Below are 27,797 nucleotides of genomic sequence, written 5' to 3'. Positions count from 1 at the left end.
CTGTCTTCCCGTCCTACATCTTCTTGCAGCAGCTGTGCGCCTGTTTACACAGCGTTTGCCTCAGGTATATCACAGGACAGGGCTCACGTAAGGTGTTCTTTTTCCGGCACTCTGCAGGTGTCACGCACCTTGCTCTCCCTCCTTCCCTTCCTCTTGTAAGGGTGTGTGCCTGCTTACGTCACCAGCTGCTTTTATGGCTATGCCTTGATGCGGAGATCTAGAACGGTAGTGGGCTCAATGGCGTTGAGTTTCGAAGCCGTAGACCTGCCGATGTCTCCTTTGGGCACTCTAGAATACACATAAGGGCACAGGAACACCGACAAGAGGGTGCGACTACGTGACACCGAAATCAAGGATTACAGTCGCCTCTAGGTTCTTTACAACAGCTGTTATGACGTCACAACAGCTGATTTCGGTGTCGTGGTTGTCCGCTGCTACCGACGTCCGCTACCACTGTCGCGTAAATTTATTATGAACTATTCAGAATAGAATGGGATTCGAATTCGGTCCCTCCTCGTGGCACACTAGTCTTCTATCGTAGAGCCACATTGGCACTTGAAAAGCCTTCGCAAACAAACCCTATGCAGGCTTTATGTCAAGGAAGATATCACGTTAAAATGCGCAGCAAAGCGTTTCACAAGAGTAACATAACGAGCAGGCACACTACGCATTGCTTAAGTAGTAGGTCACCGAATTCTTTCAACTCTTTACAAAAGGCTCAGCCACAGTTCTTCGTCGTCATTAGTCACCACACCGACAAAGCTCACGTAAGGTCTCAAAGGTGTGTAGCGGTTACTTTGCTGCTACGCAGAGTAACAAATAATGGCATATCGAGTGCTTCCATACTTCACAAAAATTATGATGATATATTGCGTAGCGGGTGCCACGCATGTATATTTGTAGCACTTGCTCCAAGACTTTCAAAAAGTGCTCTTGAAACACTCTTGTCGCTTTCTTTATTACTGTTCTGTGAGTTTTCTTTATTGTCCTTCATGATTGCCCTATGAGGCCCCGTGTTACATACCACCAATATGCATCTGCCATGCTTTTTTCTTTCTTTTTTCTTTCATGACATGCCCTCAGACAAGCCCCGGGTCAGCTTGGCCTGGGGCGACAGGGTGAACCGGTCCAGCATCATGCAGGGCACCGACGTCTACTTCGAGTGCGAGGTGGACGCCAATCCACGCCTCATCGAAGTCTCGTGGCGCTTCGAGGGCCACGAGCTGCCCACCCGCACCTCGAACTTCATCGTTAGCAATCAGTCTCTGGCGCTGCGTGGCGTCCAGAGCTCGAACTCGGGCCACTACTCGTGCGTGGCGGCAAACGCGGAGGGTGCCTCGGAGTCCAACAGGGTCTTCCTCCGTGTTCAACGTGAGTTCGGGCGCTGTCTTTCTTGACACCCACATTTTTTTCTTTTATAGAAGTTCGCGTTGTAGCCTGTTAAAACACTGTCAGTGACTCTAAGGTACTAAATAGACAGAATTATTGTAGTATACGTAGCTGCTTATGTCCACAGTAGCTGCATATGCATCTGTACACAGTAGCTGCATATGTCCACAGTAGTATGCGTTCGACGTAACACTTCGGAAATTTTTAAACACTGGGAATCGAAGCACAAAAAAAAAGAATTTCTTCGAAAATAAATTCACATGTGTGGCATTCATTCATAAATTGCGACAGTTATCAATTATCAGTTATATTATCAAAGTTTGCTACTAATACGGATGTCTTTCTGTGCTTCAGAACACGAAAAAGCGTCAACTTACACAACTAACTGAGGCAAAGCATGCCAGGGCTGATCTCTTTTGAATGACTTCCCATCAGTGTCATCTTTTGCCTGATTAAGGTGCGATGCCTTCACCAGCACGGGCGTTGTTTTTGATCACACGAGCGCTGTGAGACGTGTTGTAGTTGCCAGCAAGCTGGCTGTGCCTTTGCTTTGCGCGCTAAGTCTCACAAGCATGTCATACACACATACGGCTTGACAACTATCAAATGAATCCAAGTGCAACCTATACCTTAGTGTTTTATCAATGTGTTGCCCTTCATTTGGATTTCAGTTTGCCTCGTTACTGAAGAATAATCGAAAATTGGTGTTTACAGAGCAGTCCAATGTTTTAACGTCATTTCCAGAAAACAACATTGGCCCGAAAAGTGCACCATGCCCAAACACTTCTCCTTATACAGTATCGGCAAAAATACTGGTTACATATTTCCGTATTTACAATTGAACATTGAAATTCAAATTGCTTTCGATAAGATAATTTAACGCACTTTGAGGCTATCAAACATTTTAAGCGGCAATTCGATTTTTTTTAAATGGTGAATTCGAGACCAAAAAACAGTCAATCACTCTTTTGGTCTTTTATGAGGACAGAAGTGGTGTTTATTATCAAAAATACAGTTGTGAGGGGAAAAATACGGAAGATACCACGTACCTAGGGATCAACGTTGTGCGAAGCATGTGGAGGGAAGGTGACCGTGTTGCAATTTTTTTTATTGAGCGACATGTCATGAAGTGACGCTAAATATATGTACAAACATTGCACGCACAGACATATGTTGAAAAGTTGCAGATGTTTCTATAACCAGTTGTTTTCACTTGCGCAACGGTGCCAACTGGGTGATGCCAACTGGGTATTAGCAACACCAGAAGCTGATATGAAGAGCTGATGCTCGCGAGGATGCTGGCCCTGAACACTGCTACATAAATCAACTTCAGCACATGGCAACTAAACACAATTGACGTTAACCAGACGTGACGGCTGTATCAAAGAAGTACATATGTAATGTTTATAAAATTGAGTAGGCAGCACTGCAACTGCAATTGGCGTTTCAAAAAAGATTCGCGTCTATATGAAAAGAAGTTCTGAGACCTGGCGTAACTCTGCGGTAAAAGGCTTCATTGCCAAGCAGACTGCTTGGGTTTGATTCCAGCTGGGACCGTGACATTTATTCTTTGCACTCGTCGGGTCGAAGCTAGTGATGTCGGGTATTTTTTAACGCTCACGCGTTAAAATTGCCCACGTGTGTTTTTGTCGTTCCTTGGTAGTGAGTGCCAATCACCTGCGGCACTTACCCGCATACCAGCGGCACATGGCCGCCCGTGGGTTTGTGAACTGTCTGGCGGCAAGTGTTTGACGACGTCCGCGACAGGATTGACGCGACGGGATTGTGCCATTATTGATGTCGTGACCAGCGCGTCATATTCGTTGAATCATGTTACGCTCCCATGCTAATTTTGGTTCCCGGAAAGTGAAGGGGGTGAACACGAAAGCAGCCAACGTAAGTGGCGAGATAGATAGATAGATATATAGATAGATAGATAGATAGATAGATAGATAGATAGATAGATAGATAGATAGATAGATAGTAGATAGATAGATAGATAGACAGACAGACAGACAGACAGACAGACAGACAGACAGACAGACAGATAAATAGATATATAGATAGATAAATAGATAGATAGATAGATAGATAGATAGACAGACAGATAGATAGATAGATAGACAGACAGATAGATAGATAGATAGATAGATAGATAGATAGATAGATAGATAGATAGATAGATAGATAGATAGATAGATAGATAGATAGATAGATAGATAGATAGATAGATAGACACGCTCAAATGTGCCTAAGTTCGCTGAGAAATGCTTCGCATATAAAAATAGTGCCACATACCACAAATAAAAGTTTTGGTCCTGGTAAGTCAGTTTCATGACAAAGCACCTGTGTAACATTTAGCTCAATTCATTGAACTCGATGTGTTTTGTGATAGAGCATAATAATATGATTCTGATACTGCCACAGGAGATTAGGCATCGTTAATACTGCTACCGAAAAATGTGACATGGAATAAACATTACTTACATATTGCAGACAATTGCTGCCAACTCGGTAGATTTACGTTTAGACTGTTGGCGTTCTTTATTTATTTATTATATATACTTTCAGAGCCCGAGCACATTACATAAAGGAGTAGTTAACATATGTATACAGATGTGCAATAATGCATTGTCTAAGAGAGCAAAATCATAAAGCACCGTGTCTTGAATGACACTTTTGAAGTTAGTATTAGTAGTTGTTGCGATAGAGGCGAGAAGGAGGTTCTATTCTCAGCTGGTTTGGAAGATGAAACAGTGGCTGTACAGGTTAGTATGGCATCGTGGGACACCAAGCTTAAAGCTATGGCCTACGCGTGATGAAATGTACTCAGGTTAAGGAAAACAATGGTTTTTAAATCTTACTTTGATGATAATATTTGTGAAAAAGATAAAGACGAAGATATTTAGGTCGTAGACAGATCAAGTAGTCGTAGTGTTTTTTTTTTATTGTAGATACCGAAAAGTAATGGGAGCAATTGGACAAGATAAACCGGGTGGCACGATTTCAAACGAGTGGACGTGCGTTGATTAGTTCCGTTTGATAGGAGTTCCAGATGCTGCATGCGTACTCTAGTTTCGATGGTACTGAAGATATATACAAGATTACTTTTAGAAAAGAAGGCTTTTTAGAGAAATTACGCCACAAGTAGCCAAGAAACGGTTAGCATTGCAGGTTACGTAGTCAACGTGCATCTTCCAGGAAATGTCCTTAGCGATAATAAATCCAAACTATTTGTAGTAGTTAACAAAATTCAAGGAGACTCCTGTGAGGTGGTATTTGCAGTGTGTGTTGCGAAGGCATCGGTAACCTCTCATGAGCTTAAATTTACTAATAAGTTATTGCATAGGCCATATGTCGCAACATAGTAATAAATGGTTGGATATTTAGTGAATCGGAAGAATGAGTTATTTTGTGATAAATAACACAATCATCTGCGAACAGTTGACTTCATAAAAACAATAGCGTTAAGGAGGTCATTGATATAAATAAGATTTAACATTGGGCCCAGCATAGACCCCTGTGGTACACCGTGCGTAACAGAGGAAAGTGCGGAAGAATGATCGGTAGCGGTTACTTTTGTGTTTGGTTGAAAAGGAAATCCTTAATTCAAGCGAATAGGCTGGGGTCGATATTCAGTTTACCTATTTTAGGAGGAGCAATTCATGTAATACAGAGTCAAATGCCTTTGCAAAATTGAAAAAAAAATGCAGTCTATATCGAAACAAAGATTTAGTATGAATAAACAGATCGTTAATATACGTTAGTAGTTGGGTCTTACAAGAATAACAAGAAAACTAAAGTGGCCCCTCCCAGGTGGTTTAGTGGCTAAGGTACTCGGCTGCTTACCCGCAGGTCACGAGATCGAATGCCGGCTGTGCCGGCTGCATTTTCGATGAAGGCGAAAATGCTGTATGCCCGTGTGCTCAGATTTGGGTGCACGTTAAAGAATCTCAGTAAGTCGAAATTGCCAGAGCCCTCCACTATGGTGTTTCTTATAATGATGTGGTGGTTTTGGGACGTTAAACCCCAGATATTAATTAATCAGAAAGCCGCAGTATACCACATAGCCGAAGAATCGAACCTCACGGTAATTAACTAATACTATTTCCATTTGTGCCTGCCTTAACGCAATCCTTTCATTACGGCTGTGGCTTCATATTACAGCACGGCTGAGTTAAACAAATTGTTCTGGAATAGTAATCGTACTGTTACTTATTTCATTGCACGTAGCCTCCGTTAACATAACGATGACTATCATGAACTGCTTTCAACTTTTTTTTACTTTTTTCATATTTGCTGTCTCAAAAACTTGACTTAGTGACGTTGATAAGTACTTGTACTGTTTCCCTAGGTACAAATCTGAATACTCCCGCCGTCTGTTAGGTAATCATGGGGGAGCTGCTATCTACATCTCTCCTGATATACCCTACGAACTTAGACACGACCTGATCGATGGATTGATACGTGTAGTTTAAAGTCCCAAAACCACCAGGAGATTATGAGAGACGCCGTAGTGGAGGACTCCGGAAATTTCGACCACCTGGGGTTCCTCAACGTGCACCCAAATCCGAGCACACGGGCCTACAGCATTTTCGCCGCCATCGAGTAGACACGACCCCAAGATTAGTATTCAAAATTGTGAACCAGTTTGGCTAGAATTCGATCATAATTTTCTGAACATAGATAACAAAAAATTTCATTTTCGGTTGCGTTTGCCAATCACCTTCATTCTAAAGATCTGATTGATTGATTGATATGTGGGGTTTAACGTCCCAAAACCACTACATGATTATGAGAGACGCCGTAGTGGAGGGCTCCGGAAATTTAGACCACCTGGGTTTCTTTAACGTGCACCCAAATCTGAGCACACGGGCCTACAACATTTCCGCCTCCATCGGAAATGCAGCCGCCGCAGCCGGGATTCGAACCCGCGCCCTGCGGGTCAGCAGCCGAGTACCTTAGCCACTAGACCACCGCGGCGGGGCTTCATTCTAAAGATCTGCTTTTTGTGTTTCTTTCGAAACATTGATGACAAAGCTATCTACAGAGAATAAAAGTGTTATCATTATGGGCGATATAAACTTAAGCTTATTGAATTCATCTGTAAACTCTGTAAGTTGTTCAGCCGGTTTCTAAAATTTTTTGGTTACGAATGCCTTATTAGCCTCCCTATTCGCTCTGTTTCCGGTGGTTCCAGCACTCTGATCGATCATGCATTGTTAAATCTTTTGTATCCGCCACAAGTAGGAGTTCTTGAAACTTACATTACGGACCACTTCCCCGTCTTTCTGCGCACTACATATGCTCGCTCATTATTACCCAGTTACGATTGCAGATGCTTTTAGAGATTTTTTATTTTCTGATGCCAATTCGCATGTACAGCAAGCCTTACTTATCCCTCCACGCCTTTTAAAGTCATTCTATATGTTTACAACTACTCCTGATTAGGTCGCACCAGTAATTGACAATTTAAGAATAACCATTGCTAGGTAGGATAACACTCATCCGGGACATATTCAAATAATTTGTAAACCAGTATTATTTTTTTTCATCTCTCACATAATCAACCTCATGTTTACAACGGGAATCTTTCCACAAGAACTCTAACGAGGGAGAATAACTTCAGTTTTAACAAAGGAGATCACTCATATGTATCCGAATTAGGACGGACCTTACCCTTTTTAGCAAGGTCACTAAAATAGTTGAGAAACAATTGTTAAAATATTTAAACAAGTTTGATATGCATTAAACTGACAAATTTTCATTTAGATCAGGTTATTCTAGTCACTTAGCACTTATATCTCTTACTGACCAACTAAAGAAAGCCATCAATGACGGTAAATTTACTGGTTCTATATTCGTAGACTTTACCCGTGCATTCGATAGCATGGACCATTATTATGAAACTAGACTCAGTTGGCATACCTGATCCTCCTTTACTGCTACTATGCGACCACTTACGAGACAGATGTCAAGTTGCTTATATATGCAATGTTTATTCGAAACCTAAAATACTAATCTAGGTGTACCACAGGGGTCAATTTTGGGCCCCTTGCAATTTTTTATTTATATTATTGACCTGCCTAAATATCTTACCTTCTCTAAGTGCATGATATATGCTGATGACACTACAATTAATATACTTATTGAAAATATATCAGCAGTAGTAACCCAGCTTAACAGTGACCTTCACAACTTGTTAGGTTGGTGTAAAACTAATAGACTTACCGTTAACCCCTCTAAAGCTACATTTCTCTTGCTCTTATCACAAAATAAATCACCACTGTGCATTCCGCTCATTTTCATCGATAAGCATGTATTATCAGCAAGTGAAGAATGTGTTTACTTAGGCGTAAATATTGACCATAACTTGAAATTGGAAAACCATGTAACACATCTTAAAAAGAAGTTATCTCACGAAATACGCATCCTCATCAGAGCACGTCAATTTTTTTCACGTCCGGTTTTGCTCTTACTTTATTTGGCGTTTCTACACTCATACATCAATTACTTGATTGATTCATTAATTTGTGGGGTTTAACGTCCCAAAACCACCGTATCAATATGATAAACACCGTAGTGAAAGGCTCCAGAAATTTCTACCAGCAGGGGTTATTTAACGTGCACTTAAATCTGAGCACACGGGCCTACTACAATTCCGCCTCTATCGGAAATGCAGCCGCCGCAGCCGGGATTCAATCCCACGACCTGCGGGTCAGCAGTCGAGTACCTTAGCCACTAGACCACCACGGCGGGGCATACATCAATTACTGCACAACCTCATAGGGTAACACGTACACCATTCACCTAAAACCACTAAAACTCATTCAGAACAAGGCAGTTCGATTAACTACGTTTAGTCCACCCACCCACAATGCTAAACAGTTGCTGCAAGAACGTAAAACTATTGATGTTGCCGCCTTGTAAACTTCGATCTCGTCACTTTTATTCTCAAACTAATCAATATGCAAATATCATTATTGTCAATTCTTTCATCTTTACTTAATACTAACCCAACTCCTTTTATGCAGCATAACAGTTTTTTTTCCGCCCAAAGTACGAACTAATTATGGCAGACAGACAGTTCACTTTGCGGCCATATCATTATAGAAAGGTTGCCATTTCTAATAAAAAATAAATGACACATAACCTTTGCCAATACTTAAAAAAGTTTTTGTTATGTGATACTCACTCTTCTGCCTAACCGGTTTCTCCCTCGCCATGTCTTTTCTTTTCAGTCTTTTGTTTTTTCCTTTATCATTGTATGCTGTTTATATAGATATAAATATATTTTACAGCTTATATTTGCGATTGCATATAGTTGACGTTAGCATCGTCTTTTAATTGTATCTCTAGTTCATTCGTTGTAACCTTGCAATCTACTATTTTTGCCGCTGTTGTTGCCAATCAGATTCTTATGTTTACATTTTACAGGAGGTCCCATTTCAGTGAATACTACTGGACCTCATTCTGTATATCTTTTTGTGTACATCCTAATATGAAATATTAAAACTTGATTTGATTTTGATTTGATGCAAAATCCATGTTGGGAGCCAATAAATAGGAAATGTTCTCCTAAACGTCCTACTAAATGCAAGTATGTGACGTGTTCGATGATTTTGCATGGACTGATTCCTAATGAGATGGGTAAATAATTATCGGCTGAATAAGAAGCCGCTGATTTAGAGATAGGGACCAGCCACCTCACCTTCCACTTATTATTGTTAGTACCGAACACTGCAAAGATTGTTGAAAAATTTCGAGATAAATATTGCCAAAGTTTCAAGAGTCTTTATAGCCTATTTGTACTTTTTTCACGACTTCCACTATAACATTGATTTCTATTCTGGATTATCAGTGAAGCGATATCCACAAAATGTACTTGCTTAAAAATAAAAAAAAGTATTTCGCAAGTTTCTTCTCAATAGTTTTTACGACACCATCTCTAGCTCCAAAATAAGTCAGATCATGAAAGAAGCATATATATCAGCCTGCTGTAAGCGGGTAATTTATATGAACCTTTAACTAGCATTGCGTAAACAAAGCTGTAGAACGAGCCGCAAAGAAAGGATTTTGTAGCGGGAGCAATGTCATTCCATTTTTGAGACTAAAACATAACAACCTTTGTTCGAGTGTGGCCAGCAAGACCAATTCGCATGAAACTTGAAACAACAAGTTCGAGTAGGCGCAATTGCATGATCACGCAAGACCACGTTCGAATTTTTGCATATTTGGGTTGCTTTGTGCGCACTTTTGTTTCTGTGTGTTTTTATCTTCCTGTTTTGAAAATTTGTTCGTCTTCATATTGAGTATTCATGTAATTCATGTAACCCACTCTGCGAAAATCTCTAGTAGGTATTGCAGTATTCATAAATAAAATAAAATAAAAAAGTAGTGGTCTGAAGTGTACGAACAAATGAAATTGTGAAACTGAAATCCTTAGGCCTACATGGGTTATAGAAACCTGACCGTAATGGGAAGCCATTTTCTTACTCGACAAAACGAACCCCGAATAAAACATTTAGCGTAATTTTCGTTTGTTTTTTGTTTAAGTCTTCTTAGTGCTCTTTCGGCGCACTTATTAGATCGGCAAAGTGAAATTGATCCATCATTCTTGAAACGACTGCGCAAGAAATATGACCCAGCTTACTTTGTATTACAACATACTTCTGGGGACTTTTTTCCAAAACTTTCGCAAGTGTATGCAGAGGACCACTAGTTTATTTTATTTTTGTCTAGGTACACACACACACGCATATATATATATATATATATATATATATATATATATGATTCACGGAGCGATTTACTGTAGTCAGGGTAAGCGTTACCATACCAAAATATTGTGATGTTGTAGAGGTTATTAAAACACGTGAAGGGATAAACTGAATATGGTCGACGACGAGTAATAACCTTAGGCTTATTACAGAAGCATAACTCTACGTCTCATTCGAAACATCGTCTTAGATAAATTATGTAATCCAAGTACGTGTCTTTCGCTTCGAAATGCAATATTTTAGACATCTGTATACGATAGGTTTAACTATTGAAAGAAAAAGAGAATGATTTGCACTTTTGCTTAAAATTGACGCACGAACACGAACTACAATATACGTGTCGTTATGCACAGAGGGCGCTGCATTTCCAATGCTTCCAGTAAATGAGGTGGTATAAGTGCTTAATAAAAGGCCTGCAGATTGGTTGCCGTTACGGCATAATTTTACGCTTGTTGAAAAGTTTGCGAAATGCTTTAAAGCTACGATCACTGTGAAGTAGAGCCCGCCTGAAAAAACCCTGAGTGAATCCTGGGGTTCGGTGAGAAGAACGAGTCTCGCAGGTGTGGAAGACGAAGGTGGGCTCATGGAAGTCAAACTTCGCTGTCGAGTGCTATACTGGGGTGCGTGGGGTTCACAAGCTTAGCAAAGAATTATTATTATAATGTTATGCCTTGAATGTTTCTTTTTACCGCAATCGTTTCCCCTGCATTGTTTTATGACGTCATGTCTTCCATTGAACTTGTGATTTCCTCTCATAGTGGACAAAAAATTATTTGTTTTTGGTGATTTGAATGAGCCTAGAATTGACTGGAGCACGCCTATATATTCTCATTATATTCATTTCATTGAGAAAAAGTACTGCCTGCTCTTGAATTTTTTCTTGTTTTATTCCCTATAGCAATGCAACATGGCACAGTCGTCAATTGCGAAGGCAATGTCTTAGACCACTTTTTATGAAACAATAAATCAGTTCAAGTTTCACGCTTCGACATCTTTCTTGTTCGTCCTAACGAATTCGACCCACCACTTAACGTAAGATTATCTGTATATTCAAAAACAGCGAGCTACAGCGGTAACTTTAACCAATCTCGAAGATTTGATTTGAAGAGAGGTAGCTACACGGGCTTGTGTCAATCCTTGTTAGCCATTAATTAATCACAGGTCACTGACAAGCCAAGTTGATGAACAAGTTGATCAGTTTACGGAGCTTGTATTAAGCAGCATGCGTAAGTTTATACCGCAATATAACCTAAACATTGTTAATATCCCCACTGGTTCCACCGAAAACCTACAAGTGCACTGAAGCATAAAGATCACCTGCATAATAAGGCTAAATGCTCTCCATTGAGCCAGTGGATGAAGAGTTAAGTTGTTTCAGAACTCTTCCTAAGCGCCTATATAAATGGGACCACAGTTCATATATTCAAATATTAGAAAAAAAACTCTTCTGACAAGCTGCTAACATTTTAAAGTATTCACGCAAACGGTATATATAGCAAAAGTGACGACATCTTCCGGCTACAGGACTCTATCGGTGTTGAGGTGCATGCCATCGCTGATTGTATTGCCACGCTTTATTCATACGTTTATAGGGCCTGAGACTCTAGCACTAAATTGAACAACAGCACAAGAGCATATCTAGTGGTCCATCGCTGGAGGAAAATTTCATCTGCTGATGCATTGGGCACTTAAAACCATCCTTATTATGTGGCCCGGATGTCTTTCTTTCTACCATAATAAAGGGTTATGGTTATATATTTGCCAAAGAAATGACCACCGTATCTATTTAACAGCCTGAACACTTTCGAATTCCCCAGCATGTGAAAAACTGCGCTTGTTTTTTTAGTCCTAAATAAGGCTCCAAAACAGATGTTGTTTTACTATCACACGATTTCTCTACTGTGTACTACATCAAATATCTTCCAGCTGGCTGTTCACAAAATATTGTAGTTTACCTTTAAAAATCAATTACTTCTTATAAACATGGATTTCTTGCTGGCTATTCAACTACCACATATCGTGCTAGTTTCATGACGCAAATCTCTCCACCTATTTCTCAGAAAAGGGAGGTTGACGTATACTCTACTGAGACCTGTGCAAAGCTTTCGACTTATTTAGACACTCACTGATTCTGATTAAACTTGCACACTTTGATATTGATTCATCTGCTGAAATTATCCTGTATAGCTATCTGCATCAAGTTTTGTGTCCATAAATAGCCAAACGTCTTCCTTGTACAAAGCGGCTACTAGGGCTTTCAAGAGTTGGTATTAGGTCCACTCATGCTTACTTTTATATTTACGGTAATGGCGTTTCTTTTCTTATTTTTCACTATTATCTCCTCTGGTATGCCGCTGACATCAAAATATTTAAAAATACTCTGTTTAGTGTTAAACTCCTCTCCTACTTTTCCTTAATTAGGCCTAAACTTCAGTACGCCTCCATAGTTTGGGATACCCACAAAAAAATTAACGTTCAAAACCTACAAAGAATTCAAAGAAAACCAGTACGATTAATATACAGTAAATTTATGTCAACCGACTCCCCCACTGCATTACTAACGGCAAATGGTATAGAACTATTACAAATTCGAAGAAAAAGAAGTCGGCTACAGTTTCTTTCAGACATAGTAAACCACAGGCTATCCTTAGACACCGCAGCATACGTATCGCCCTTGTTAAGCAGACCCACTCGGCACCACTATCCTAGTTCCCTAACGCCAATCTTCGCAAGGACTGATACTTTTCGGTACTCCTTCTTCTCACAAACAATAGATGATTGGAATAAACTAACTGAAGCACTTCCTCAACGCCCTTGACCTTTGTGTAAATACTATTCTTTCATGACTTCCTTAGAATTGTATTATCACATTGTTGTTCAATTGTTACTTTTCTAAAGTCATAACTCTTCTGTCTTATATGCAAAGAAATTGTGTAAAAACGCTTTGAAATCTTGTTTCATTCTGTTATTAGGTGTGTTTCATGTTTGCTCACCCTGCTTACACTTTTGTCCGCAGTATTCCATAAATAAATAAAATAAATAAAATAATGCCCGTCACTTGCTGCAGTCAAATTTGTGTTCTTTCTCCGAATGGTGTGATAACACTAACCTTTGTCTCAATACCTCAAAGGTCCAATTCATGACTATATTTGGCAAAACATCCATCGTGTCGTTTTGATAATCGGTCAATATCATGTCGTTATGTAATATTTATGAGATCAGAGATGTTGGTTTGTTTTTTGATGGCATGGTAAATATTTCTGCCTACACTAAACGTGCTGCCATGGGACGCCTTTGTAGTCTCTTCTGATTTTGCACAATGTCTCCAGAATTCAGTTGTCCTACAGTTTTTGAGAAATTGTGCGCAGTGAGCCTTCTTCAACTTGAGTATGCATCTGTTATCTAGAATGACATTTATGATTCCAGAAGTCCCACCATTGAGTGAGTCTAGAAAGAATTCATAACCACCTGCAACCATAGTTTCCCTTGAAATGTTTCTGGATCTCGTTTTACGGCTGCCAGACTATTGTCACTGCAATCACTTTGCTGCTGATGAAATCACGCTGACCTGTCATATATTGACAAGCTAGTTGACGGTAGGGCATCCTGCCCTTCACTCCTCAGCTGTAGTTGTTTTCGGATTCTGCGTAAGGGAACCAGAGAGAATAGACTATTTTATGTACCTTCCAACATATTCTAACGCTGTACCATTCACGAAATAGAAAATCTTTATAATGTTAACTTTCTTGAGCTGCAAGTTTCGCAGGTCCGTCGTCATTATTTTTACTTCAGCTTTGCATGCTTTAGCATAGTTTTTCGTGTTATATAATTTTTTTTCTTTTTTCGTCTTTCAGGAAGACTTCCACATAGTTCTGTATATGCCACATTATTTTTCACTACCATTGCATTATTATCGTCTTGCCTTTTTATTCGTTCCATTTTGTGTCAATCTCTCTTTGACTGCGGGTATTCACTCTTCTTATTTGATTCCTTATCTGAAAACTGTCTGCGTCGTACCATTTATTTTCATTGTTTTAATTTTGCATGCACCTGAAAAAGGACATATGGTTGTTCCTGCGCATGTTGAATCAGTAAATATCCCTAATTATATTAGTAATAATAATAATAATTAATAGCTAGAAAGGGACTACAAAATAAAAACACCCTATTTTGAGGCAGAATGGACTACTGTTTGAACGTCTGCATATATATATATATATATATATATATATATATATATATTATAAAGGAGATTTATTAAGCAGAAAGGTTGGTGCTTGGAAGGCTTGGAAGGCGATGCACCAGCCGCAATTTCCGAGCTCGAGCCGCTGCTGCACACTCGAAGCTGCTGCCTCTGCGCCGGAGTACTTCCTCTTCTTTACAATGGCCCCACGGAGAAAAAAAGGAGCCATCCTGGCGACTTAGTCCTGGGCAGGCGGCGTTGAACCGTGGTATTGCTTGAGCCTCTGGACGTGTACAACATCGCGGTTGCGACGTCGCAAGTCTGATGGTGGCGTAAGAGGCTCAATGAGGTAGTTTACTGGCGAAGTTTGTTCGACAATATGATATGGCCCATCGTACTTTGGCAGAAGTTTGGAAGAGAGCCCTGGTGTGCGATGCGGCACTGACAGCCATACAAGAGAACCCGGAAGAAAAACGGGAGTTGAGGTCTGGGCATCATGAATTGCTTTGTGCCTGTTTTGGTCATCGCAGGTAAAGCGACGAGCTAACTGGCGGCATTCTTCTGCGTGTCTGGTGGCGTCCAAGATCGGTAGGCACTCGGACGCGTCTGGTCGATAGGGCAAAATGGTGTCAATGGTGTGGGAGGGGTGACGGCCGTAGAGGAGGTAAAAAGGGGAGAAGCCTGTTGTCGCTTGCGTTGCTGTATTATAGGCGTATGTAATGAATGGGAGAACTAAGTCCCAGTTAGGGTGGTCAGGCGTCACATACATAGATAGCATGTCACCGAGAGTACGATTAAAGCACTCGGTAGCCCCATTGGTTTGTGGGTGGTAAGCGGTACATGTGCGATGTACAATAGCACACTCAGCGAGCAATTTTTCAATGACCTCGGACAAGAAGGCGCGGCTGCGGTCACTGAGGAGTTCTTGAGGGCCTCCATGACGCAACACAAAATGACGCAGTAGGAAAGTGGCAACCTTCTGTGCTGTAGCCGTTTTAAGAGCAGCGGTCTCAGCATAGCGCGTTAGGTGGTCGATAGCAACTATTATCCACCTGTTGCCAGTCGGAGTCAATGGAAGTGGCCCATAAATATCTATTCCAACCCGTTCGAAGGGTCGGGAAGGACATGGTAAAGGCTGCAGTTCACCGGCGGAGGTGTGTGGTGGAGATTTTCGGCGCTGACATTCGGCACAAGAGCGGACGAAGTTGCGAACGAAGGTATACATGCCACGCCAGTAGTAGCGATGTCGAAGCCTTTCGTAGGTCTTGAAGACTCCTGCGTGGCCACATTGTGGGTCAGCGTGAAAAGAGGAACAAATCTGCGACCTCAGGGTTCGTGGAACGACGAGCAGCCACTTGCGTCCCTCTGGTGCGTAGTTGCGTCGATAGAGAAGCGTGTCACGTATCGAGAAGTGTGGAACTTGGCGCCGAAGCGTTCGCGTCTTTGGGAGTTCAGAAGTGTCGGAGAGATGATTGAGGAGAGACGCAGTCCACGGGTCATTGCGTTGTTCGATAGCAATGGTGTCAAAGTCAAGCGATGACAATGTGGAATCGCAAGCGGAGTCAGCTGTGGCATTCTGGGGCAGGGGGGAACGGGAAAGGGCGTCGGCGTCAGCATGCTTCCGTCCTGACCGATAAACCACGCGTATGTCGTAATCTTGAATTTTCAACGCCCAGCGAGCGAGGCAGCCAGATGGGTCTTTTAACGTCGAAAGCCAGCACAGCGCGTGGTGGTCGGTCACGACGTCAAAAGAACGACCATATAGATATGGCCGAAACTTTCCAAGGGCCCACACAATGGCCAAGCACTCCTTTTCTGTGACGCTGTAGTTGCTCTCAGCCTTGGTAAGTGTGCGACTAGCGTATGCCACGACGTATTCCTGATGTTCCGGTTTACGCTGTGCGAGCACAGCACCCAGGCCTACACCACTGGCGTCGGTGTGGATTCCAGTTGGAGCTTCAGGATTGAAATGGCGTAGAATGGGTGGCGTCGTAAGAAGCCGTCGCAGGGTGGTGAAAGCCTCGTCGCAGGCAGGAGACCACGATAAGAGGTCTTTACAGCTGCTGAGAAGTTGCGTGAGAGGTGATATAATAGACGCGAAGTTTCGAACGAATCGCCGGAAATACGAACACAAGCCGATGCAACTTCGAAGTTCTTTGATGGTGGCAGGTTTAGGAAACGCCGTAACAGCTCGCAATTTCTCGGGATCCGGGAGGATGCCTTCCTTGGAAACAACGTGGCCCAAAATGTTCAGTTGACGCATGGCAAATTGACATTTTTTGAGGTTTAATTGCAAACTGGCGTTAGTTAAGCAAGTAAGGACGTGCTGAAGGCGACGTAAGTGTGTGTCAAAGTTAGGGGCGAAGACCACGATATTATCGAGGTAACACAAGCATATCTTCCATTTTAGTCCACGCAGGATGTTGTCCATCATTCGTTCGAACGTTGCAGGTGCATTGCAAAGTCCGAAGGGCATGACGGTAAATTCATATAAGCCGTCTGGCGTGACAAAAGCGGTTTTGGGGCGATCGGCCTCCGCCATAAGCACGTGCCAGTAGCCTGACCGCAAATCTAACGAGGAAAAGAACTCGGCACCCTGCAAACTGTCCAAAGCATCGTCAATGCGCGGTAGTGGATAGACATCCTTCAGCGTGATCTTGTTCAATCGCCGGAAATCGACACAGAAACGAATAGAACCGTCTTTCTTTTTGACGAGAACCACCGGAGACGCCCATGGGCTCTGTGAAGGTCGAATGACGCCTCTGAGAAGCATGTCGTCTACTTGGTCAGCAATGACGCGGCGTTCTGTAGCGGACACGCGATATGGTCGTTGTCGCAGCGGTGAGTGGGACCCAGTGTCGATGTGGTGTTCTACTGCTAAGGCACGGCCGAGAGATGTTTGTTCAACGTCGAAAGAGTGGCGGTAGCTCTCAAGAATGGTGAGGAGTTGTGAACGCTGCGAAGATGTCAAATCTGCAGCGATGAATGGTTGAAATATGTTTGCCGACGTTGAGTCAGGCGCTGAGACGACAGCCAGTTCACAGACGGAGGTAGAAGGCACCTCAGCGGGGACGGATATAATTCTGTAAGAACTGATTGTCTCGACCTGGCCAAGGCACTCGCGACAAAGTAGGGATAAAGACGACGACTCATGATTATAAATTGGCATTCTGGTTGACCCTTCTACAAGATCGAGAGCAGCAAAAGGCAGGGGGAGAGCTCTTCGGGCGACGAATATTGGAGATGGTGTGAAGAAGACCGTGCCGTCGGATATGGCGCTGCATGAAACTGGCACGAACGCAAAAGAGCATGGAGGGATGTAGGTGTCATCGCTAACGACAAGTTTAGCGGCAAACTGGGTGTCGACGGACGCTTGGTCATCCAGTGAGCAAAATTCGACCTCAGCCCTAGCACAGTCGATTACGGCGTTATGACGCGACAAAAAGTCCCATCCCAAAATAATATTATGGGAGCATGATGAAAGAACCACGAACTCTATCGTATACAGAACGTCCTGAATTGTCACGCGGGCTGTACATACTGCGGTCGGTTGAACAGGTTGAGCACTGGCTGTGCGAAGTGATAATCCGGAGAAAGGCGTCGTAACCTTACGAATTGAACGGCAAAATCCAGCATCTATAACCGAAACAGCTGCACCGGTATCTACAAGAGCGACAGTAGGGATATTTTCGACGAACACATCAATAACATTGGTAGGTGACAAATGAGGACTTGGGCAAACCGAAACTTGCGCAGTTCTTGCCTCAGGAACTGCGTCGTCTACTTTTCCTCCTCGTTAGGTGCGGGCCGTCGACGCATAGGAGAAGGCGAGCGGCGGCGTGGAGAGGGCGAGCGAAGACGTCCCGGCCGAGGGCGGTGGTCGTCCTGGTAGCGGGCTGGCATTGGAGTGGAGGAACCGTATCGCGCGTTGGAGTCAAGCGGGAAGAAAGGCTCACGGCGGTTTTCATTGGTGATATGCGTCCGGCGGCGACAATACCTTGCGACGTGTCCGGGGTATCGACAAGCGTAACATATCGGGCGATTATCGAGGGTGCGCCACGGGTTGGCGGTGTTAGTGCTGGTCCAGTGAACTGGAGCTGGGGGATAGCTCGCGCGAGGCTGGAACGGAGGCGCAGGCGCCTTGCGAGTTGGCATGGCTGCAGCCGCGGCGTAGGTGAGAGGAGCAGCCACAAGATTAGGCTCGCGAGCAGCTGGTAAGGCCTCGGCGACCTCTCCTTGAATGACGTCACGTAGAGACGATGGTAAAGTTGTGGTAGCTTCTGGTGTGAAAGGCACCAAGTAAAGCTGTCGTGCAACTTCTTCGCGGACAAATGCTTTTATTTCGGCTATTAGTGACGCGTGGTCATGACCACTGATCACACTAGACAGCGATGCCAAATCGTGCGCTGGAGGACGTCTTGTCAGAGCTCGCTGCTTCCGCAATTCATCGTAGCTTTGGCAGAGTCTAATTACGTCGTTAACAGTGGTCGGGCTTTTCGCCAAGAGCATTTGAAAAGCGTCGTCGTCAATCCCTTTGAGGATGTGCTTACATTTTTCAGCTTCCGTCATTTCGGCGTTCCCGCGTCTGCACAAATCGACGACGTCCTCTATGTAACTTGTGAAGGTTTCACCCGTTTCTTGTGCGCGTGTGCGTAAACGTCGCTCGGCACGAAGTTTTCGGACGGCAGGTCGATCGAAGACTGCTACAATTGACGTTTTAAATTGCGGCCATGTTCGGACGTCTGCCTGGTGGTTTCTAAGCCAAAGGCTGGCTACACCCGCGAGATAGAACGAAACGCGTGTCAACTTGTCCGCGTCCGTTCATCTGTTTAAAGCGCTCACCCGTTCGAAAGTCGAGAGCCACTCTTCAACGTCGTTGTCATCTGTTCCACTGAAGATTGGAGGCTTCCGCTGAGGAACACTGCCTGGACAGGTGGCCGGAAGAGATGGAAGCGTCTGCTGATCGGCGTCCGGCATAGCAGAAGGTAGCCGTCGAGAACGGAGTTCCAGGATGGTAGCGGGAAGGTGTAAGGGACGGTACCCGGCACGTCTCCACCAATTATAAAGGAGATTTATTAAGCAGAAAGGTTGGTGCTTGGAAGGCTTGGAAGGCGATGCACCAGCCGCAATTTCCGAGCTCGAGCCGCTGCTGCACACTCGATGCTGCTGCCTCTGCGCCAGAATACTTCCTCTTCTTTACAATATATATATATATATATATATATATATATATATATATATATATATATATATATATATATATATATATATATATATATATATATATATGGGAAAGAAGTGTATACCTAAGGGCTCGTTTTTCTGTGTTTTAACACAATATTATTGAGATCTAACAGACAGTACTGCCAAGGAATGTACAGGGGAAGTTATTAGAACCAATGGAATGTAAATAAGAAGAAAGAAAAGTGGATGAAAAAATAACCAGCGGTGAGCAGGAATCAAATCTACGAACTTCGAATAACGCGTTCGATGCTCTAACCACTGAGCTACCACAGCGGCCTTCCCTCCATCCGCTTTTTTGGGTTTATATGTGAATTTAGAAGTAGGAGTGACTGTTAGCATCATCTATAAGCCAAACGACGAGTGTGAAAACACTCTTATGCGCATGTTTGGCGTCACGTAGCAAGTGAACCTATTATGATATATATATATATATATATATATATATATATATATATATATATATATATATATATATATATATATATATATATATATATATATATATATATATATATATATATATATATCATCATCAGCCTGACTACGTCCACTGCAGGACAAAGGCCTCTCCCATGTTCCGCCAGTTAACCCGGTCCTGTGCTTGCTGCTGCCAATTTATACCCGCAAACTTCTTAATCTCATCTGCCCACCTAACCTTCTGTCTCCCCCTAATTCGCTTCCCTTCTCTGGGAATCCAGTCAGTTACCCTTAATGACCAGCGGTTATCCTGTCTACGCGCTACATGCGCTGCCCAAGTCCATTTCTTCTTCTTGATTTCAGCTATGATATCCTTAACCCCCGTTTGTTCCCTAATCCACTCTGCTCTCTTGTCTTTTAACGTTACACCTACCATTTTTCTTTCCATTGCTCGCTGCGTCGTCCTCAATTTAAGCTGAACCCTCTTTGTAAGTCTCCAGGTTTCTGCTCCGTAGCTAAGTACCGGCAAGATACAGCTGTTATATACCTTTCTTTTGAGGGATAGTGGCAATCTACCTGTCATAATTTGAGAGTGCTTGCCGAATGTGCTCCACCTCATTCTTATTCTTCTAGTTACTTCAATCTCGTGGTTCGGCTCTGTGGTTATTACCTGCCCTAAGTAGACATAGTCTTTTACAACTTCAAGTGCACTATTACCTATCTCGAAGCGCTGCTCCTTGCCGAGGTTGTTGTACATTACTTTCGTTTTCTGCAGATTAATTTTAAGACCCACCTTTCTGCTCTCCTTGTCTAACACCGTAATCATGAGTTGGAATTCGTCCCCCGAGTTACTCAGCAATGCAATGTCATCGGCGAAGCGCAGGTTACTAAGGTATTCTCCATTGACTCTTATCCCTAACTGTTCCCATTCTAGGCTTCTGAAAACCTCCTGTAAGCACGCGGTAAATAGCATTGGGGAAATTGTGTCCCCCTGCCTTACACCCTTCTTGATTGGTATTCTGTTGCTTTCTTTATGAAGCACTATGGTAGCAGTTGATCCCCTGTAGATTTCTTCCAGAATGTTTATATATACTTCATCTACGCTCTGATTCCGCAGTGTTTGCATGACGGCTGATATTTCTACTGAATCAAACGCCTTCTCGTAATCTATGAAGGCTATGTATAGGGGTTGGTTATACTCTGAGCATTTCTCTATTACCTGATTGATAGTATGATTGTGGTCAATTGTTGAGTAGCCTGTTCGAAATCCTGCTTGTTGCTTTGGTTGATTGAATTCTAATGTTTTCTTTACTCTGTTAGCAATTACCTTTGTAAATAGCTTGTATACTACAGAGAGCAAGCTGATTGGCCTGTAATTCTTCAAGTCCTTGTCATCTCCTTTCTTATGTATTAAGATGATATTAGCGTTCTTCCAAGACTCTGGTACTCTTCCCGTCAGGAGACACCTCGTAAACTGGGTGGCTAGTTTTTCTAACACAATCTGTCCTCCATCTTTCAGCAGATCTGATGTTACCTCATCCTCACCAGCAGCTTTGCCCCTTTGCATGCTCTCCAAAGCTTTTCTGACTTCTTCTATCATTACTGGTGGGGTGTAATCTGGGTTACTGCTAGTTCTTATAGTATTAAGGTCGTGGTTGTCTCGGCTACTGTACAGATCTCTGTAAAACTCCTCCGCTATTTTAACTATCCTATCCATATTGGTAGTTATTTTGCCTTCTTTGTCCCTTAGTGCATACATCCGACTTTTGCCTATCCCAAGTTTCCTCTTCAATGTTTTGACATTTCCTCCGTTTTTCAGAGCGTGTTCAATTCTCTCCATGTTATACCTTCTTACATCGCATACCTTACGTCTATTGATCAACTTCGAAAGCTCTGCCAGTTCTATTTTTTCTGTCGTACTTGACACTTTCATGATTTGACGCTTCTTAATTAGGTTCTTCGTTTCCTGGGAAAGCTTGCCAGTGTCCTGTCTAACTACCCTGCCTCCAACTTCCACTGCACACTCCGTAATGATACTCGTCAGATTATCATTCATTGTATCTACGCTAAGGTTGGTTTCCTCCCACATGCTTACGTCAAATAACTCACGGCCCTCAGTCCCCAGCAGCTGCGAAGCAACTGACCACGGCGGCGGTCAGATCTGCAACACAGCAGAGGGTGCTAAGAATCTCTGGATCCGGACAGGCCGCCATTAGAACCTGAACTTGGCAACGTTTAATGCTAGAACCTTATCTAGTGAGGGAAGTCTAGCTGTATTATTCGAGGAGCTAGAGGGTATTAAATGGGATATAATAGGGCTCAGTGAGGTTAGGAGGACAGATGAGGCCTATACGGTGCTACAGAATGGGCACGTCCTTTGCTACAGGGGCTTGGCAGACAGAAGAGAACTGGGAGTGGGGTTCCTAATTCACAGAAACATAGCTGGCAACATAGAGGAATACTATAGCATTAATGAAAGGGTGGTAGGTATCGTACTTAAACTGAATAAAAGATACAAGATGAAGGTAGTACAGGCTTACGCGCCTACATCCAGCCATGATGACACTTCAGTTAAAAGCTTCTACGAAGACGTGGAATCGGCAATGAGTAAGGTAAAAACACAGTATACTATAGTTATGGGCGACTTTAATGCAAAGGTAGGGAAGAAGCAGGCTGGAGACCAGGCAGTAGGAGAATATGGCATCGGTACTAGAAACGCCAGAGGAGAGCTACTAGTAGAATTCGCAGAACGCAATAATTTACGGATTTTGAATACCTTCTACCGAAAACGAGAAAACCGCAAGTGGACATGGAGCAGCCCTAATGGTGAAAATAAGAACGAAATAGACTTTATAATGAGTGCACACCCTGGAATCATGCAGGATGTGGAAGTGATTGGCAAGGTACAATGCAGTGACCATAGAATGGTACGGTCTCGAATTCGCCTAGACTTGAAGAAGGAACGACAGAAACTGATACGCAAGAAGCCAATCAATCAGCTAGCACTGAGAGGGAAAGTACAGGAATTCAGAGTGTCGCTGCAGAACAGGTACTCGGCTCTTAGTGAGGAAACCATCCTTAGCGTAGATATATATATATATATATATATATATATATATATATATATATATATATATATATATATATATATATATATATATATATATATATATATATATATATATATATATATATATATATAAGATCTAACAGACAATAATACCAAGCAATGTATAGGGGAAGTTGTTAGAACCAAAACGGCCGCGAGCGCATCATGAAGGGCCCAATATATTTCAATGTAGCGTTGACGCGCGCGCATGCTGGGCACAGCGACGCTACAATAGCAAAACGCGAGCATTTATAGTCTGACGCCAAGCGCGACCAGCGTTCTTCGCGCGGCCAGACGGCAACCGGCGCGAAATGTGACATGGTGCATTTCACGCCGCTGCGTTAATCAGACAATACTGCGTCTCACACTTTTCGTGACGGAGGGACGCCGGATACGATGAAACGCGCATGCGTGAAAGCAAAGCAGCGCGGCACGCGTCTGCGGGTATATGTAAAGACCGGCACCTGCAGGCCGTGGCAACGCCGGCGTGACGCGATGAAATGAACGCCAGCGAGCACGCGCACCGCGTCACGTCGAAATATATTGGCATCTTGACTGTGACATGTAGTCATGTTCTCACATGACACGCATCTCATGATTATCATGTTTGCACTAGTCACATACCTTCGTCCTCCATTGGCGTCACGTAATACCAAGTTTGGACATGTGAAGCTAGCGAAACGGCTACTAGCGACTCATGAACGTAGCATGTAGCCATGTTGTTGCAAGACACGCATCTCATGTTTATCATGTTTGCACCAGTATCATACCTTCGTCATCCATTCATGTCTCGTAATAACAAAAATAACAAATTTGGTAAATGTGACGCTAGCGGAACGGCCGTGAGTACGTCATGAGCGTGGAACGTAGTCATGTTGTTGCGTGACACGCATATCAAGATTTTCATGTTCGGGTCTGTCTCATGTGTTCACCATGCAATCATGTCATACCATACCAGTTTTGCAACATGCCATTAGAACGAAACCACTGCAAGAGCTGCAGGACCATGAAATGTAGGTTATGACATTCATGACATACGTGTAATTATTTTCGTGTTATGACTGGTCATATATATTCTTCATACAGTCATGTTATGCCATGCCAAGTTTGGTTACGATACGAATCTCGAAATGGCAAGGAGGGCTAAAAGTCTTAGGCGGCTAGATAGATAGATAGATAGATAGATAGATAGATAGATAGATAGATAGATAGATAGATAGATAGATAGATAGATAGATAGATAGATAGATAGATACGCTCAACGTTGCCAAAGTTCGCTAAGAAATGCTTCGCATTTAAAAAAAGGCGGCCGCGCTAGTTGCCAAGCTCGCGACGATGCGCCGACGCGCGGTTATCTCCTACGGGTACTTTGTCCCGCGAATGTGGCGGGGGGAGCGGGATTGTTAGATTTTTCACCGGAACAATTACATTAGTGTCTGAACCCGCAAAGGTAACTTTACTCGCTATACAGCCCCCATTTGCTAAAACAGCGTGCTTTTCATACACAGCGAAGTATAACAACTGAGACACTTGTTAGTTTGCACTCATCTGCATTTGCGATTGCATTTCATGCGTCAAATTTGTTAAAGCAGCGCATTAGGTGTCGATCTGTAAATGTTTTAAGTTCTCGAGCGATAAACGTTGTAAGGTTCGGCAGTGATCGCCCAAAATCAATCAAGAGCGATGCAGTGTACGGGGCTTAGCCACCGTTGATCAGGAATGCCAAAGTCAAGCTTATATATAGCTCATGTAATATGTTTTCTCGTACTAGGCCTTTTAAAAAAGTGTCTTACAGTAATACACGTCTTCGGTACCTATTACTCGTTGCAATACCTTTTTGGGACTTCCAAAGACAGTGGTTCACGGTCTTTCTTATAATATGTGTGATGGTTCAGAAGAAACTGTTTTGTTTAGACTACATTTTTGATAAGTGCCTGATACAATTATAAAAGAAAACAATATATATCACTTGAAAGTTAGAGATATTTTTCCTTTTGATGGAATAAAATAGGGGTTATTGTTATTCTGCTTTGCATATAATGGCGTAATTCGTAGATAGCAAAGGAACAGGAGCATTGCATGAACGCGCAAACCACAGAAACAGCACCGAAGCACCTCTTTTTATTACATTTCTTCGTGCTGAGACGTAGGCGTTTGCCTCCGCTGTATTAATGCACTAACGTGTGGCAGCGCATAGACGTACTGAGTGCACACTGAAGCATTCGCGCACTAACACGTGTAAACCACACACCCACATGCACGAACATGCACATATACAGACATCGCATCCTCGTTAGAGAAGGACGATGTTGTAACGTATGTCGAAACGTTGCGCAATGCATTTTGGTTGCTCAATGGCAGATGTTAGCGTCTAGATAGTGGATGAAGTATAAGGCTTCGTCGGAGCTATGGCTTGGAGAAGGCGCTCCTGGTAGGACGAACAAGCTGAAAAAAAAAGACTCCTTTATGATTTCTCAGCATCAACTTCTGAAGTGGGCATCACCATGACGCAAGTGCAATGCCTCTTCAATCGTTGGCCAACTTCTCGTGTATTATTAAGGTGGGGAATGAAAGCTGAGTTTCAGGATTGTTTCTGTCTCAGCATGCGCCTACGTGAGCCTGCCTCTGTACAGTGGTTGCGGCGTTTTTTTTTCTATATCTTAACGAAATTAAAGCGCCAAAGCTGCGTTGCTTGTCCCAGATTATCTTGTAAAAACATGAAATGGGCTGAGAGCATTGGTTACTAAAGGAAGCAACTGAAAGGCAATCAGAGTTATCAGTAAAAAGCATCAAACTCATTAGATAACTGAATAAAGCGTTATTTGATATGGGTACCTAATTACAAGTAAATATTTAGTATAAGTATAAATGACGCAATGAACTCTCGCACACGCAGTAACTGGTGCTCCTGAATACGACTGTCCTCAAGAGGTTAACTATGAATCTACGCGCATGCAACGTAATATTGGGTGCTACTCGGATATTTAAATGCACTAGAAGGCCTTGATTCTGCTGTGTTATTATTGGCACATTTTAGGCTGTGAGGCATGCCTCTTAACGCGATATATTCAAGAAGCTAGTTTCACAAAAATTTCCGTGTCGGCTCGGTTTTGGTTTCGTTGGTTGTGAGTGAAAAACGGGTGTTCTCCGTGAACAAAAAAGCGATAACACCACAAAAAAATGAATAAATAAATACATTATTAAATCAAAGAATATTTCAATAAATAAACATGTTCTGCTCAATTTCGCTTCGAACAGGGAACCTCTGCGCGGAAGTCAGGGGCTCTAACACAGAGCCACGTTTGTATTTCAACCTTCAGCAGAAAAATAAAGTCTCACAAGTGGCACATTGTGGGAGAAGTGCCATTGACGCATGTAATATTGCACGCTACGTAGCAGCGGAGAAACGTACTACTCGTCACACCATGTCGATTTCGCAACGAGTAGATGGTTCGAAGTCACACCCGTTAGAAAGAGCTCCATCACAATTAATCAGCAGCTGCAGCAGCAACAAAAACAATGTGTGGAGCTGTGCGTATTTCCCAGATGACGCATAGCGGGCACTTCACTCTCTCTCAATAGGGTGACTCGCGGCCCAGCGGGACCCTTTGTAACTTCACTTTCAAGGGCCAATGTTGCTCGTACTGTCGTTTTTTTTCTTCTGGGCAACGTTCCCCGAGAAGTTTCCCCAGGCAACGTCCACCAGAGAAGATAGCCTGAGAAGCCAATGCAATGACAACGCGAACCCTGTCCGACCGCGCTATCGCGTTGTACTCTTGAAAGCAACGCCCGAGCGTGCTCAACTTTTTGTCCCCGAGGCCAGATTCAGAGTTATAATTTAATTCGCCGACATTTTATTGAAAACATTATTTGTTTGCATTATGTGGTGGGAGCCGTAAAGCAATCAATCAATAAAACATTAACTGTTTTTTATATAAAGTGAGCAGATTCTTTGCCCTCCCTGAGGTCATCAGTAACATATTGTAACGTTCAAGCAATTGTATTCAGGCATTGTTTTTAAATGCGAACCCTTCTTTGAAAACCACAGGTAATTTTGGCGTCTTTATATGTCTGTTTGCCAACCTGCCTAGTCGTTTACCCTGTCGCCTCCTTAACTTGGTATGTACAGAAATTTGCTTCGGAGAGTATAAGCGCATGATGAACATGACTGGCTGGTCGCGACATGAAGACCTCACAGAGTCTTTTATGTATTCGCCTGAATGACTCGAATGCAAAATAATCTATCATCGTTTCTTTTTTCATCTGATGTACTAATCTTGTTCACCCCATTCTCCCCCCACCCCCCCACCAAATCAGGGAGGTAGCTTCCTGCACCTAACCTAGTTTTTGCCTGCCTTCATTATCGGTGGCATTATAGGCGTTGCGCATGTCACATAGTTTGGCACTGCATCCATGATCGGCCCGTATTAGACCATAGGATAACATCATGTTATGTCCCGTTACGTGACGTCATTGGGACGTTGTGATCACGTTCAAATTTTTATTATCTCTGACGTCATGGTTATAATTTTGTTCAGCTTACAGCACAAGAAAGGATGAGGACGCTGACCAAGAATGTGACGAATGCGTCGTCGTCCGTTGCTGCACTGTAAGCTCGTAAAAATGAAGTATCATGCACAAGACTTGATTTCCCCGTTTTGTTCACGGTTGACAC

General features: G+C 42.9%; 1 protein-coding gene across 1 annotated transcript in view; it reads left to right on the top strand.

The window, feature by feature from the left end:
- Positions 1 to 27,797, top strand: part of LOC119176883 (synaptogenesis protein syg-2) — a 150,607-nt gene that overhangs the window by 76,664 nt on the left and 46,146 nt on the right. The window contains exon 5 of the mRNA XM_075876457.1: positions 1,084 to 1,371. Within this exon, the coding sequence (XP_075732572.1) occupies positions 1,084 to 1,371 (288 nt within the window). The remainder of the gene's footprint in view (positions 1 to 1,083; positions 1,372 to 27,797) is intronic.

The sequence above is a fragment of the Rhipicephalus microplus genome, chromosome X, assembly GCF_043290135.1.
Source record: "Rhipicephalus microplus isolate Deutch F79 chromosome X, USDA_Rmic, whole genome shotgun sequence".
NCBI lineage: Eukaryota > Metazoa > Arthropoda > Arachnida > Ixodida > Ixodidae > Rhipicephalus > Rhipicephalus microplus.
This window is presented reverse-complemented; position numbering and strand designations above follow the sequence as displayed.